The 16708-nt window shown below is 45.5% G+C and overlaps 1 protein-coding gene across 5 annotated transcripts in view; it reads right to left on the reverse strand.

Moving 5' to 3' along the window:
• Positions 1-16708, reverse strand: part of FRMPD3 (FERM and PDZ domain containing 3) — a 445976-nt gene that overhangs the window by 15140 nt on the left and 414128 nt on the right. For all 5 annotated transcript variants that reach the window (XM_056539303.1, XM_056539306.1, XM_056539304.1 and 2 more), the window contains one exon: positions 14013-14882. In XM_056539303.1, coding sequence (XP_056395278.1) covers positions 14013-14882 — 870 coding nt within the window. The remainder of the gene's footprint in view (positions 1-14012; positions 14883-16708) is intronic.

Raw genomic sequence — 16708 nt, forward strand, 5'->3', positions numbered from 1 at the left:
CTCACTGTAACCCGCCAGTGCGAATGTACCCTAAAAACACTACACTACACTGACACATAATAAAGGGTAAAACACTACATATACACCCGCTTACACTGTCCCCCCCAATAAAAAGGAAAAACGTATTGTTCAGCAGTGTTTCCAAAACGGAGCCTCCAGCTGTTGCAAAACTCCCAGCATATCCGGACAGTCACTGACTGTCCAGGCATGCTGGGAGTTTAGCAACAGCTGGAGGCACCCTGTTTGGGAATCACTGGCGTAGAATACCCCTATGTCCACCCCTATGCAATCACTAATTTAGTCCTCAAATGCGCATGGCGCTCTCTCACTTCGGAGCCCTGTCGTATTTCAAGGAAACAGTTTAGGGCCACATATGGGGTATTTCCGTACTCGGGAGAAATTGCACTACAAATTTTGGGGGGGCTTTTTCTCCTTTTACCCCTTATGAAAAGGAAAAGTTGGGGTCTACACCAGCCTGTTAGTGTAAAAAAAAATATTTTTTTACACCAACATGCTGGTGTTGCCCTTTACTTTTTATTTTCATAAGAGGTAAAAGGAAAAAAAGACCCCCAAAATTTGTAACGCAGTTTCTCCTGAGTACGGAAATACCCCATATGTGGGAGTAAAATGCTCTGCAGGCGCACAACAAGGCTCAGGAGTGAGAGCGCACTATGTACACTTGAGGCCTAAATTGGTGATTTGCACAGGGGTGGCTGATTTTACAGCGGTTCTGCCATAAACGCAAAAAAAAATATACACACATGTGACCCCATTTTGGAAACTACACCCCTCATGGAATGTAACAAGGGGTATAGTGAGCCTTAACACCCCACAGGTGTTTGACGAATTTTCATTAAAGTTAGATTGGGAAATAAAAAAAATAAAAAATGTCCCTAAAATGCTGGTGTTACCCTAAATTTTTCACTTTCACAAGGGAAAATAGGAAAAAAGCCCCCACAATTTGTAACTTCATTTCTTCTGAGTATATAAATACCCCATATATACCCCAGTATATTTACGTCCTGCGCCGGCTCCCGCGATATGAAGCGGGATCGCGCCGCGATCCTGCATCATATCGCTTCGGTCTCGGCGCTCATCAACGGCCGGGACCCGCGGCTAATACCACACATCGCCGACCGCCGCTTCTAAAGTGAAACTGAAAGTATCCCGGCTGCTCAGTCGGGCTGTTCGGGACCGCCGCGGTGAAATCGCGGCATCCCGAACAGCTGATCGGACACCGGGAGGGCCCTTACCTGCCTCCTCGGTGTCCGATCGACGAATGACTGCTCCGTGCCTGAGATCCAGGCAGGAGCAGTCAAGCGCCGATAATGCTGATCACAGGCGTGTTAATACACGCCAGTGATCAGAATAGGAGATCAGTGTGTTCAGTGTTATAGGTCCCTATGGGACCTATAACACTGCAAAAAAAAAGTAAAAAAAAAGAGTTAATAAAGGTCATTTAACCCATTCCCTAATAAAAGTTTGAATCACCCCCCTTTTCCCATAAAAATATAAAACAGTGTAAAAAAAAAAAAAAAAAAAAAACATATGTGGTATCGCCGCGTGCGTAAATGTCCGAACTATTAAAATATATAATTAATTAAACCGCACGGTCAATGGTGTACGCGCAAAAAAATTCCAAAGTCCAAAAAAGCGTATTTTGGTCACTTTTTATACCATTAAAAAAATGAATAAAAAGTGATCAAAAAGTCTGATCAAAACAAAAATCATACCGATAAAAACTTCAGATCACGGCACAAAAAATGAGTCCTCATACCGCCCTGTACGTGGAAAAATAAAAAAGTTATAGGGGTCAGAAGAGGACATTTTTAAACGTATAAATTTTCCTGCATGTAGTTATGATTTTTTCCAGAAGTGCGACAAAATCAAACCTATAGGATATCTGTAGGGTATCATTTTAACCGTATGGACCTACAGAATAATGATAAGGTGTAATTTTTACCGAAATATGCACTGCGTAGAAACGGAAGCCCCCAAAAGTTACAAAATGGCGTTTTTTTTTCGATTTTGTCGCACAATGATTTTTTTTCCCGTTTCGCCGTGCATTTTTGGGTAAAATGACTAATGTCACTGCAAATTAGAATTGGCGACGCAAAAAATAAGCCATAATATGGATTTTTTGGTGGATAATTGAAAGGGTTATGATTTTTAAAAGGTAAGGAGGAAAAAACCGAAAGTGCAAAAACGGAAAAACCCTGAGTCCTTAAGGGGTTAAGGAAGCCCCTATGGTGCCAGAACAGAAAAAAAAAAAAAACATGGCATACTATTTTGGAAACTATACCTCTCAAGGAATGTAACAAGGGGTACAGTGAGCCTTAACACCCCACAGGTGTTTGACGACTTTTCATTAAAGTTGGATGTGTAAATGAATTATTTTTTAATCTAAAATGCTGGTTTTTCCCTAAATTATTTTTTTTAATGCCCCACAAAATCTGTAACCCCAGTATGGAAATACCCCATGTGTGGACATCAATGCACTGCGGGCGCACTACAATGTTCAGAAAGGAAGGAGTCACATTTGACTTTTGAAAAGCAAATTTTGCTGAAATTTTTTTTTTGGGGGGGGGGGGGGGGGGGCATGTCGCATTTAGGAAGCTCCTACTTTGCCAGTATAGCAAAAAAAAAAAAAACAACAACATGGCATACTATTTTGGAAACTACACCGGTGTTTGATGACTTTTCATTAAAGTTGGATGGGTAAATTAATTATTTTTTTTTCACTAAAATGCATTTTTTTCCCCAAATTTTACATTATTACAAGGGGTAATAGGAGAAAATGCCCCCCAAAATTTGTAACCCCATCTCTTCTGAGTATGGAAATACCCCATGTGTTGACATCAAGTGCACTTCAGGCGCACTACAATGCTCAGAAGGAGTCGCATTTGGCTTTTGGAAAGCAAATTTTGCTGAAAAGCTTTTTGGGGGCATGTCGCATTTAGGAAGCCCCTATGGTGCCAGAACAAAAAAAAAAAAAAAAACAACAACAACAAGGCATACTATTTTGGAAACTACACCCCTCAACGAATGTAACAAGGGGTATAGTGATCCTTAACTCCCCACAGGTGTTTGATAAATGTTCATTAAAGTGGGATGTGAAAAGGAAAAAAAAATATTTTTTACACTAAAATGCTGGGGTTACCCCAATTTTTTTTATTTTCACAAGTGGTAATAGGAGAAAATGTCCAAGTAAATTTGTAAATACATTTCTTCGGAGTAAGGACATACCTGATATTTGACGTAAACTGCTCTGCGCGTGCACATCAGGTCTCAGAGGAGCAGGAGCGCCATTCAGATTTTGGAGAATTTTTTCAGGGACCTTAAGTGTTTACAGAGCTACCATGGAGCCAGATCAGCAGGACCCCACCTCAAGTGCCATCATTTGGAAAACTACACCCCTCAGGGAATGTAACAAGGGGTACAGTGTGCATCTATACCTCACAGATGTTTGGAACATTTGGTCATAAAATGACAAAATAGGGTTTTCATTTTTCACAAAAATGCCGGTGTTACCCCAAATTTTTCATTTGCACAAGGGGTAATAGGAGAAAATTTCCCCCAAATTTTGTAAACCCAATTTTTTAAAAATTTGAATTGTCTGATTCGCCAAATTTTCCGAAAAAATGTGGTTCGGTACAAATTTATTCGTGGCGAATCACTATTAAAAACGGTATTTCAGGCCTACAGAGAGGCTCAATAGGGTTGTAGAACACTTTGCCTTGTCCTAACACGAATAGGGAGTGTGCCGTGTTAGTGATATAATACTGTTATTCAGTATTACATGCAGATTACAGGCATACAGGCATCGCTATTAGAATCACTGCTGCAGAGCTTCTGGATGTGGCAGATTTTTAATGTAATTTTTATTTAATTTAATTTGAATTTGATTACCCATTCTGGTGAGTATCAAACTGGCGGTCCGCCCAGCCAGACGACATACCACCTGTTCCAGCCCCTGCCTCGCAGCGTCTCCCTGACTGTGAAAGTGCAAATGTTTAATTTTATTAGTTATAGTTCATTGTTATTGCTCCAAGCTGTTTCATTGGATTCTTGTAATAATTCCACAGGTAATCTGAGTCTTGAAAAGATTACATCAATTTTTTTTTATTTCAATTTAAGATTTATATTAGATTCCCAAGTTTAATGTCCCGGCATTTACTTTGAACTAATACTGTATGACCACAAAACCCAATCTAACAAGGAGTCACATGGTGGCACAATGACAGAGCCTAGAGGTGACAGCAGCATGAGGAGACCATAGGGCTTCATAATCCCTAAAATAAAAATATGAACATAAACCCCTCAACGAATGTAACAAGGGGAACATAAAAATGTTTAGGTAATGTCCCAGCAGCATGAGGAGACCATAGGTCGTCACACTCTCTAAGATAAAAATATACATTTTCAAACTTAAATTGAAGATTTATGGTAGCCAGTGCTGCCATAAAAATGTTTAGGTAATGTCCCAGAAGCATGAGGAGACCATAGGGCCTCACAATCCCTAAGTTTAAGGGTACGTTCACACATACAGGATTAGAAGCTGTGCTCAGTCATTCAGTTTACATTGAAATCTGCAGCAGAAAATCCTGTGCATCAAATTTTGCGCATCAAATCTGCGTACGTGTGAACATACCCTAAAAGACGAATTTTCAAATTTTAATTGAAGGTTTATGTTAGCTAGTGCTACAATAAAAATGTTTAGGTAATGTCCCAGAAGCATGAGGAGACCATAGGGCCTCACAATCCCTAAGATTAAAAGATGAATGCTCAAATTTAAATTGAAGATTTATGGTAGCTAGTGCGACCATAACATTTTTTAGGTAATTACCCAGCATCAGGAGACCAAATAGTGGCTTAATGACACAGCCTGGAGGATCCATGCCTGATTCATCTTCACAAAGGTCAGTCTCTCCACATTTTTCGTGGACGGACCAGTTCTCCTTGGGGTGACTATGGCCCCCGTCGCACTAAACACCCGCTCTGCTGGCACACTACTGGCCAGGCAGGACAGCTTTTCCAGGGCAAACTCTGCTAGTTGCGGCCACAAATCAAGTTTGGCTGCCCAGAAGTCCAGCGGATCTTCAAGGTGTGTTGGCATGGGCATGTCAACGTAGGCCACCACCTACTGGTTCAGGTCCTGCTCCAGGTCTACCTGCTGCTGATGAGTTGCTCCACTATGCGGATGAAGAAAGGTACTCATCAGCTGCTGCTGATGGAGCTGGTACTGCTCCTGCCACACATCCCCTCCCCAGCAGCCATGGCAGTGGAAGGTTAGCGCAGAGGGCCCCCAAGTCAGACCTGCGAGAGGATGGACGATGGCGCCGAGGATGTCTCTGTAGTAGGTCAGTTTGTCCTCCCTCTCAGTGGGTGTAAAAAAGGCCCCCATTTTGTGCTGGAAGCGAGGGTCTAATAAGGTGGAGAGCCAGAAGTCATCCCGCTGCTGAATGGTGACGATTCGACGGTCACTACGCAAGCACCTGAGCATGCATTGTGCCATTTTTTCAAGTGATTCAGAGGGACTACCTGCCTCCATATCCACTGCATACTGCCTACTGCCTTACTCATAACTCTCTAGCTCCTCTGGCTGCTCCAACTCCTATCCTGTTAGATGAGTAGAAAAACCGCCCATTTCACGAAACCTAAACTGTGCTCCACTGTGCCCCTCCCCATCCACCTCCTCCTCCAGTTCAGCCCCCACAGGGCTCATGTGGCTGTGTGATGTAGGTGCCACATCTCCAGTGCCCTGACCAGCCATCGTTTCCAACACGTGTTGTAGGAAATTAAGCAGTGGAATGACATCCTGACGACTGGCTAATAATGTGGCTTCCTCAAAGGGCCTGAGCAAACGGCAGGTGTCACGTATAAGCTGCCACTGGTTGACATAGAAGTTACATAGGGGAGTCCCCCTATCCGCTTGGATCATCAAGAAATCGGTGATGGATTTTCTCTGTTCTTATAGTCGGTCCTACATATGGAGGGTGGAATTCCAATGTGTGGCAATGTCGCAAATCAGACTATGTTGGGGGATATCATTCTGACGCTGCAGCTCAAGGAGGGTGTGCTTTGCGGTGTACGAGTGGCTGAAATGCATGCAAAGTTTCCTTCCCATTGTTAGGATGTCTTGAAAATGGGGGGAACACTTCTGTAACCGATTGACAACAAGATTGAACAATTACCTTCCTTGTCGCAGCGCAGACAAGATGTTCTTCCCATTGTTAGTCACCATTTCCAGTTTTCGTAGAGTAAGCCATGCTCTTATTTCTTTATGAATGACTTTTAGCAGTTCCTCCCCTGTGTGACTCTTTTCACCAAGGCAACCCATGTGAAAAACAGCGTGACACCGTCGTGTCCTGCACACATGGTATGCTGAAGGGGCACTGAGACTTGTCCGTGCAGTGGAGGCTGAGGACACTGTGGAGGATGAGGAGGCGGAGTCACACACCGTCACAGGACCAATGGCCTGAGAGCATGGAGGAGGAAGTGGCGTGACCTGTCCACGTTGGTGTTGTGGCTGTGCAGGAACCGCATTTACCCAGTGGGCCGTAAAGGACATGTATTGTCCCTGACCACAGTTACAGCTCCAGACGTTGGCGCTGCCGTGCACTTTGGTACACACCGACAAGCTCAAGGACTGGCCAACCTTTTCTTCCACAAAATTCCACATTGAGTGGTGGTGTCCTTCCATATCCCCCTCTTGTGACACACTCTGCATTTTTTCTGGGTTCGTCCCTTCTTTCCAGTGTGGGGGACCTCACCTGGAAAGTGTAGCCTGGAACGATCCTGGCACCTATAACTCGAGTTCTTTGGGAACTCCGGCCTGCTCCTTCCCGGTCGCCAAAGATCAGGGCACGTAGAACTTCTTCTTGGAGCTGGAGGAATGTCCCTGTGTTGCCAGCGTATTGGGACAGTACAAAAGAGTTGTACAATGCAACTTGTACCAAGTAGACCGCAACTTTTTTGTACCATACATGTGTTTTCCTCATGGTGATGCATGGCTTGAGGACTTGATCAGAGATCAACTCCCCCCATATACTGATTGTGGTCCAGAATACAATCGGGCTTGAGGACGATTGTTGTGATACCTCGCACAAGGACAGGTGAGCTGCCGTTATCATGAATTGTGGTCAGCATAAGGACATCCCTCTTATCCTTATACCAGACCAGCAACAGATTTTATGAGTAAGGGCATGGGACTCACCCTTGGGCATAGGTGTTTGGATAATATTTAGAGGGAAGCCCCTCTGGTTCTTCCGCACAGTCCCACAAGTGGACGTGGATCTGGCGTCAAGGGATGTGAACAGAGGGATGCTGGTATAAAAGTTGTCCACGTACACGTGGTAACCCTCATCCAGCAATGGGTGCACAAGGTCCCAAACGAGTTTCCTGCTAACACCCAGAGCGGGGGACATTCTGGGGGTTCAAGATGGGAATCCCGTGCCTCATATACTCTAAACTTGTAAGTGTACCAGGAGGTACTCTCACAAAGTTTGTAGAGTTTCATACCATACTACGCCCCCTTCGAGGGAATATACTGGCAGAAGATGAGTCTCCCCTTAAAACTGATAAGAGACTCATTTACAGAGAGCTCCTTGAGGGGTACGTAGGCCTCCAAAAATTTGGCCCCAAAGTGATCTATGACCGGCCTCACTTTGTAAAGCTGGTCATAGGCAGGATCACTTTGGGGGGGGGGGGGGGGGGGCATTTTTAGAATGGCCTCGAACTGCTTCTGTATCATGGCCATACTGTAAAGCACGGTTTGGTAGAGGACTCCCTGCTCCAGTACTACCTGACACTTGTTTTTTTGATAGACAAAGTCTTCACTAAAATAATAACTAAAATAGTCTATTTCAGTGTATCCGGCTGTGTCAATCCGTATTCGCCAACAAACTCAGGAATCCGTGGCTGATATCCCTCTGGGGATGTGTGTGGGGGGCAGGGAAGTGTCCTAAAATATCATAAAATATCACACACCGTTATAAAAAAGAAAAGGTGTGGCCAAAAAAAAAGTGGCCAAATGCATCGCCCTGAAGCCCTAATAGGGCTTGGGTCATGCTGCAAAATGTGCGGCAGACCCTTGAGGACCTATTAGGGGGTCAGGGGGGAAACATTTTTTTTTTTTACTTCTTTTTCCTGTCCCTCCACAGAAAACTCACCCTGCACTAAGAGTGGCAGCAGGCCACTTCTTCAGCCCTGAGGGGCACAGATCTGGTCAGAGGTGCTGTTCACCGGCGATCTGCGGTGCCGACAATGATTTCAGCAGACATCCCGGTCCTGTCCCCGCCCGGTGGGGATTGGAATTCCCATGGGCGTACATGTACGCCCTGGGTCCTTTAGTCCCAGGATGTCAGGGCGTACCTGTGCGCCCTAGGACCTTAAGGGGTTAAATGTGCTCTGGCAGAAATGCACATCCTGAAACACAACACAACATGAAAACAGATAAACATATAGACAAATGCACATATCTCTGAAGGCACGGACAGCACTGAATGTGTGTGACAGCATGCAGTGTGTGATGTTTACAACACACTATTCAGTCATGCCAGCATTTCCGCTTAAAGGGCTACTTTGCCCCTAAACATCTTATCCCCTATCTTATCCCCTAGGTTTGCCGCGGCAACCTGTAATCATATGCACGGAGCGAACTCCGCTCTGTGTCAGATGACGGGCGACCACTTCCACCACACCCCCTCTATCAAGTCTATGGGAGGGGACGTGATGACTGTGTACTAGCTGTCACAGCCCCTCCCATGGACATGAATGTATGGGACATGGTGTGACATCATGAACACAGAAGCTTTGAATAGGGGATAGGGGTGGAGTACCCCTTTAACCCCTTCCCGCAAATGGACGTGTATGCACGTCCATTTTTCCTGTGACAACGCAAATGGACATGTATACACGTCCAATACATTTTCTATCACCATGTCCGTTGGCATGGTGATAGAAACGTCATCTCAGCTGTCCTGGACAGCTGACCGATTACACTATGCAGCTGGGGACCAATCAGACTGGTCCCCTGCTGCTGATCGTTGTCATTAGTCAGTCAGTCAGTGACTGACTAATGACAAGGACTTGCGGGGTTCCGGGCTGATCAGGTCTCTGGTGACCCGATCGCCCGGAAAATAGGGATGATCGGAGCGGTCAGAGACCGCTCCGATCATCCTGAAAGGATAGGGCCGAGGTGACAGCTGCCACCTCGCTCCTAAACAGCTGCAATTGGTCGTTAAGGCTAGCGACCAATGGCAGGGGGGGGGGCGGGAGGCTAAAGGTGAAATCTCTGCTCTGCCCGCTCCTGAATGTCGGCGCAGAGCGGGGGGAAGATGGTGGACGGGTTCGGAAATCTCACCTCACACCCGCACTGACGATCGCAGCGGGACTGGCGGCAGGATCAGGACAGGCAGCGCGGGACCGACGGAGGCAGCGAAGGACGCAGCAGTAAAGATCAGCCGTAAGTGATCTTCACTGCTGTGTTCCAAGAGTTGCCAAACTACAACTCCCAGAAAGCCCAGACAGCCAAAGGCTGTCTGGGCATGTTGGGAGTTGTAGTTTTGCAACATCTGAAGGACCACAGTTTGGAGACCACTGTTCAGTGGTGTCCAAACTGTAGCCCTTCCAGATGTTGCAAAACTACAACTCCCAGCATGCCCAGACAGTCTGGGCATGCTGGGAGTTGTAGTTCTGCAACATCTGGCCCTTCAGATGTTGCAGAACTACAACTCACAGCATGCCTTGACAGTCTGGGCATGCTTGGAGTTGAAGTTTTGCAACATCTGGAGGGCTACAGCTTTGACACCACTGCACAGTGGTCACCAAACTGTTCTCCTCCAGATGTTGCAAAACTAACTCCCAACATGTCTTTTGGCGGTCTGGGCATGCTGGGAGTTACAGTTTTGAAACAGCTGGAGGCACCCTTTTTGGGAAACACTGAGTTAAGTAAACTCAGTGTTTTGCAACCAGTGTGCCTTCAGCTGTTGCATAACTACAACCCCCAGCATGCACGGACAGCCAAAGGGCATGCTGGGAGTGTTAGTAGTATGCCTCCAGCTGTTGCATAACTACAAGTCCCAGCATGCCCTCAGTTGTCACTGCATGCTGAAAGTTGTAGTTTTTGCAACGGCTGAAGGCACACTGGTTGCGAAGTTTGTTACCTAACACAGTGTTTCGCAACCAGTGTGCCTCCAGCTGTTGCAAACTACAACTTCCAGCATGCACTGATAGAACGTACATGCTGGGAGTTGTAGTTTTGCAACAGCTGGAGGCACACTGGTTGTGAAACACTGAGTTAAGTAACAAACTCTGTGTTTTGCAACCAGTGTGCCTCCAGCTGTTGCATAACTACAACCCCCAGCATGCACGGACAGCCAAAGGGCATGCTGGTAGTGGTAGTTTTGCAACAGCTGGAGATTTGCCCCCCCCCCCCCATGTGAATGTACAGGGTACATTTACACGCCCTGGGTCTACAGCGAGCTTCTTGCTACAAGTTTGAGATGCAGCAAGTTTTCCGCCGCAGCTCAAACTCCCAGCGGGAAGCTCGCTGTAGACCCCGTCCGTGTGAGTGTACCCTAAAAACACTACATTATACAACATTACACAAAATAAAAAGTAAAACGCTACATACACACATACCCCTACACAGTCACCTCTCCCCGAAATAAAATAAAACATTTCTTGTATGACACTGTTTCCAAAACGGAGCCTCCAGCTGTTGCAAGACAATTCCCAGTATTGCCGGACAGCGATTGACTTTCCAGGCATGCTGGAAGTTTTGCAACAGCTGGAGGCACCCTGTTTGAGAAACACTGCCCTAGGGTATTTTTGGTATCGAGGCAAGTGTAATTCTTGCATCCGGTTCCGTCCTTATGCAAATCCCTTATTTAGTCTTCAAATGCGCATGGCGCTCTCTCACTTAGGAGCCCTGTCGTATTTCAAGGCAACAATTTAGGGCCACATATAGGGTATTTTCTTACTCAGGAGAAAAAGCCCCCCCAAATTTGTAAAATTGTAATTGGAAAACCAACATTTTAGTGGAAACAAAAAATGTATTTACTCATCCGACTTTAACGAAAAGTCATCAAACACCTGTGGGTATTAAGGCTCACTGGACCCCTTGTTACGTGCCTTAAGGGGTGTAGTTTCCATAATATTATGCCACGTGGATTTTTTTTGCTGTTCTGGCATGCCCCGCAAAAACAATTTCAGAAAAATTCACTCTCCAAAATCCCATTGTCGCTCCTTCCCTTCTGAGCCCTCTACTGCATCCGTCGAACACTTGACATACACATATGAGGTATTTCCTTACTCGAGAGAAATTGGGTTAAAAATTTTGGGGGGATTTCTCTCCTTTTACCCCTTATAAAAATTGAAAAACTGGGTCTACAAGAACATGCGAGTGTAAAAAATGCAGATTTTGAATTTTCTCTTTCACTTTCCTGCTATTCCTGTGAAACACCTAAAGGGTAAACACACTTTCTGAATGTCATTTTGAATACGTTGAGGGGTGCAGTTTTTATAATGGGGTATTTCTAATATGAAGGTCCTCCAAATCCACTTCAAAACTGAACTGGTCCCTGAAAAATTCAGATTTAGAAAATTTTGTGAAAAATTTGAAAATTGCTGCTATACTTTGAAGCCCTCTGATGTCTTCCAAAAGTAAAAACATGTCAACTTTATGATGCCAACATAAAGTAGACATATTGTATATGTGAATCAATATATCATTTATTTGGTATGTCTATGTTCCTTACAAGCAGAGAATTTCAAATTTAGAAAGTTGCTAAATTTTCAAATTTTTCTTGAAATTTGGGAATTTTTCACCAAGAAATGATGCAAGTATCATCAAAATTTTACTGCTATGTTAAAGTAGAATATGTCACGAAAAAACAATATTGGAATCAAATTCATAAGTGAAAGCATCCCTGAGTTATTAATGCTTAAGTGACAGTGGTCAGATGTGAACAAAATGCTCTGGTCTTTAAATGGGCACTGTCACCAACTTTATTTTTTGATATGTTGTAGTACTTATGTACTACAATATATCTCTAATATACTTTTATTTTAATTTTTTTCATTAAAAAGGTTTAATTTACATTTAAAAACCGGCCACTAGGGGGGTCACCCTCCTAGTGGCCGGCTGCAGCCTGGCGTGACGTCACGCCTGGAAAAGGACTGATTTTGGAGTGGCAATCAGTCCTTTTTAAGTTAGGCTGCACTCGCTCCCTGCCTGTCAATCAGACAGGCAGGAGCGAGCGCATTGGCTCCCCGGCCACTGGCTGGGAGGCCACTCCTCCTGCACATCGCCGCCTCGTCACCGCCGCTGTCCCTGCACGCCCGCTGCCGGACTCTGCAGTAACTGCAAGTGTAATGAGGGAACGGGGTATGCGGGGCGGGGGGGGGGGGTGGTAGGAGGGAACGGGCTAGCGCTGTAGCGGGGGGGGGGGATCGGCCCCACTTGTAACTAACTAATAGTTTATCTACACAGGGTGCCTCCAGCTGATTCAATACTACAACTCCCAGCATGCCCTGACAGCCAATTGATGTCAGGGCAAGCTGGGAGTTGTAGTGGTGAAACAGCTGGAGGCACCCTGTGTAGATGAACTCAGGGCGGAAGTCCCCCCCAGCAGGCATCAGTGACGTGGTGCCTGCTGGGGAAGTCTGTCTGGTAGTGAGAACACTGCCAGGCAGACAAAAGGCGTTTTTAATATAGAAAAAATTAAAATTAAAAGCAGGGAGGGGTTAGGGATAGATTGGCAATAGGCAGGGACAGAAAAAAAAATTTGGATGGTGGGAGCTACCCTTTAAGGTGAAAATGGGCTTGGTCCTTAAGGGGTTAATCTGAATTCCAATTGTGTCTTGGGCACATGCCCCAGGTGCCCCTTCCCCCCCCCCCCCCAGCTACACCCCTGGGGTACTTATTGGCCAATATACCATCATACTCTTCTCTGGATTGTTTCAACATGTTTTGCTTGCTAAAGATGTGTAATCCAATAAAGATATAACCCACAAACTTCCAGTTAGTTTACTGTAATTATACAGCTAGCTTGGACACAGCCTTTCTTTGTCTTGATCACAATTGTTTAGAGATGTTTTGGGTTATGAAGCTTGTACATACATTAAAGGTGGAGGCTGCAGTGGTCACCTAAGGGCCATAGAACCCTGAAGTGATGATTTTCAAGAGTGCCAGGAGTCGATCTAATATTGACAGCCTGTCTTAAAGAGGTACTCCGGTGAAAACCTTTTTTCTTTTAAATCAACTGGTGGCAGAAAGTTAAACATATTTGTAAATTACTTCTATTAAAAAATCTTAATCCTTCCTGTACTTATCAGCTGCTGAATACTGCAGAGGAAATTCTTTTCTTTTTGGAATGCTCTCTGATGACATCACGAGCACAGTTCTCTCTGCTGACGTTATTATAATAATAATAACACTTTATTTATTGTTGCCCTTAGTGGGATTTGAACCCAAGTCCCTAGCACTGCAAGGCAGCAGTGCTAACCACTGAGCCACCATGCTGCCCTTAGCATACATCTGCTATGCATCTGCTATGCATGGTTGCTAAAATGGACAGAGATGTCAGCAGAGAGCACTGTGCTCATGATATCATCAGACAAAAGAAAGGAATTTCCTCTGTAGCATTCAGCACCTAATAAGTACTGGAAGGATTAAGATTTTTTTAATAGAAGTAATATACAAATATGTTTAACTTTCTGCCACCAGTTGATTTAAAAGAAAAAAGGTTTTCACCGGAGTACCCCTTTAAGGATAGACTTTGTGTTAAAGCCTGGATAAAACCTTTAATGTGTTTCCAGGGTACAGAACAGAAATATTCCCATCATTTAAGATATGTTTAAAATAAAATCTTGCAGAAATTGTATTCATGCATTTTGTGCATAGGTTCCAAGAAACTTAAAGGTTCTAATCATCCTTTAGATTACCAGTGTTTATTTCAACATGATATAAAAAATGACCATAGAATGAATAAAGTGACACAACATACCTGCTGTAGGCTGGGGTGCTGGACTGGGAAAGTCCTCCGAAGCAGCAAGAGCTTCCAAAGCTTGCAGTGTGGAAACTAGAGCATCATCAAGTTCTTTTGCATGATCTTTAACAGTTCTTGTCTGGACGCTGTCAATTAAAGTAACTGGCAATTCCTCATATCCACATGCTGGCATCACACTGTCTTTTTTCTCTTCCCTGCCCTTATCCTGACCCTTTACATAAGTTCGTTTGTTTTCTTCCTCATCTGAGCTGTTGTCACCAAATCCTGGTGGAGGTGGTGCTGCAGAAGGCAAAATAGTTGTTGTTTCACCTATCTCCCTGTCATCTGACCCACCTTCTCTTTCGTCCTCACCCTCTTCTTTCTCTTTATTTTTCATATGTTCAGGAGGCGGCAAGGATATGAGATCAACCATGTTGTCCCTACAACTTGAGGATCCACATGTGTTTTTGCATTTCTCATCCATGCTGCCTCCCCCCAAACAGCTTTTTATTTTTGCCTTACAGGAGTCACAATAGAATTGGTTGCTCTCCAGTTTCACCTGGGTGTCCATTGTGAAGGAACGGGACCTGCTGACCTCGGGCGAATCCTTGATCTCCACTGTTCTCTGTTGGCTGGATGACCCCTTGGGTGTGGGATCAGACTTTGTTCTTGGTCTGGCTTCTTCTGTAACAACATTTTGGTTGACATCTCTCCCCTCTTTGTCCCGTAGATTGAGGTAGCACAAACCGACAGGCTCCTGGTTCTCTGGTGGGGCATAGGGAGGAGGTGCTGGGCCCTTTGAGAGGGAGAAATCTGCAGATGAGCTGGAGGGGGGAGTTGTCTTAACACAGGTTGGCATGTGTGGCACTGTGGACATACTGATGTGATCTAAAAACAGAGTATAAACAACACAATCAATACACTAATATACTGATATCACAAATTATACTGGCTTCAGCAGGTTTTTGCTTAATTTACCTATGACAGGAAGTTGTGTAGTTCTTTCATTGTCAATAAGGTATTGTCTCCAGCTCCCTGAAGCCCCTAGAGCCGTTATCATCACCTTCCTGTCATATACAAACTTATCTTTATACGGACATTGAGGGAAGAATTAGGTATGTTTACAGCATGCTGCCTTGTGCTAAAAAATGCCATAGGCAGAGGAGCAGACAGGCAATGAACACAGCAGCTTTTGCAAACTAGTTGTGTGGAGGGATAGTCTTCTGAGAAGAAGATTGCTTAAAACAGCAGACTATGGGGGAGATTTATTGACCTGTTGGGGACGAAGGGCGTATGCATACGCCCTTGCGTCCTGGTACTTAAGGACGAAGGGCGTATCCATACGCCCGTGGGAATTTCGGCCCCCGCCGCGCGCCTGGCGGGGACCGGGCCGGGGTGACTGCTGATATCTATCAGCAGGCACCCCGTGCAAATGCCCAGGGGGGTCATTAGACCGCCCCCATGTCGGCGATCGGCGGAAATCGCAAGTGAATTCACACTTGCGATTTGCGCCAATTCCGGGTCATTACGGGTCTATGGTGACCCGGTGACTCGGAATAGACGGGGGATCGCGGGTGTCTAAGACACCCATGATCCCTCTAAAGCAATAGGAGTGAGGTGGCAGAGTTGCCACCCCTCCTATCTCTGCTATTGGTGATCTAGACACGACCACCAATAGCAGATCTGGGGCGGAGGGGTTTACTTTCGTTTTCCCCGTCCTGCCCTCCCACAATAGGCGGGGCAGAACGGGGAAAACGAAGAGGAGCGGCGCCGACGTCCACTTACCCCTCCGGAGGCAGCGGAGCGACGGGGATCGGCGGCGGCGTGCGGCAGAAGAGGACGGCTCCCGGATGCGACGGAAGCCGGTGAGTAGTTGCCTAGCAACATCTAGAGGGCTACAGTCTGAGACCACTATAGTGGTCTCTAGGTTGTAGCCCTCCAGATGTTGCAAAACTACAACTCCCAGCATGCCCAGACAGCTGTTTGCTGTGTGGGCATGCTGGAATTTGTAGTTTTGCAACAGCTGGAGGTCTGCAGTTTAGAGACCACTGCATAGTGATCTCTATACTGCCCTCTAGATCTTTCAAAACTACAACTCCTAGCATGCCCACACAGCTGTTTGCTGTCTGGGCATGCTGGGAGTTGTAGTTTTGCAACATCTGGAGGTCCACAGTTTGGAGAACACTGTTCAGTGGTCTCTAAATTGTAGCACTCCAGATGTTGCAAAACTACAAATTCCAACATGCCAACACAGAAAGCAGCTGTCTCGGCATGCTGGGAGTTGTAGTTGCGTACCTCCAGCTGTTGCATAACTACATCTCCCAGCATGCCCTTCTGTGATCAGACATGCTGGGAATTGTAGTTTTGCAACAGCTGGAGGCACACTGGTTGGAAAATACTGAGTTAGGTAACAGAACCCAACTCAGTATTTTCCAACCAGTGTGCCTCCAGCTGTTTCAAAACTACAACTCCCAGCATGTACTGACAGACCGTGCATGCTGGGAGTTGTAGTTTTGAAACAGCTGGAGGCTCACTGGTTGGAAAATACTGAGTTAGGTAACAGAACCTAGCTGAAGGTTTTCCAACCAGTGTGCCTCCAGCTGTTGCAAAACTACAACTCCCAGCATGTACTGACAGACCGTGCATGCTGGGAGTTGTAGTTTTGCAACAGCTGGAGGCTCACTGGTTGGAAAGTACTGAGTTAGGTAACAGAA

This window comes from Hyla sarda, chromosome 9 (genome assembly GCF_029499605.1).
Source record: "Hyla sarda isolate aHylSar1 chromosome 9, aHylSar1.hap1, whole genome shotgun sequence".
NCBI classification, from domain to species: domain Eukaryota; kingdom Metazoa; phylum Chordata; class Amphibia; order Anura; family Hylidae; genus Hyla; species Hyla sarda.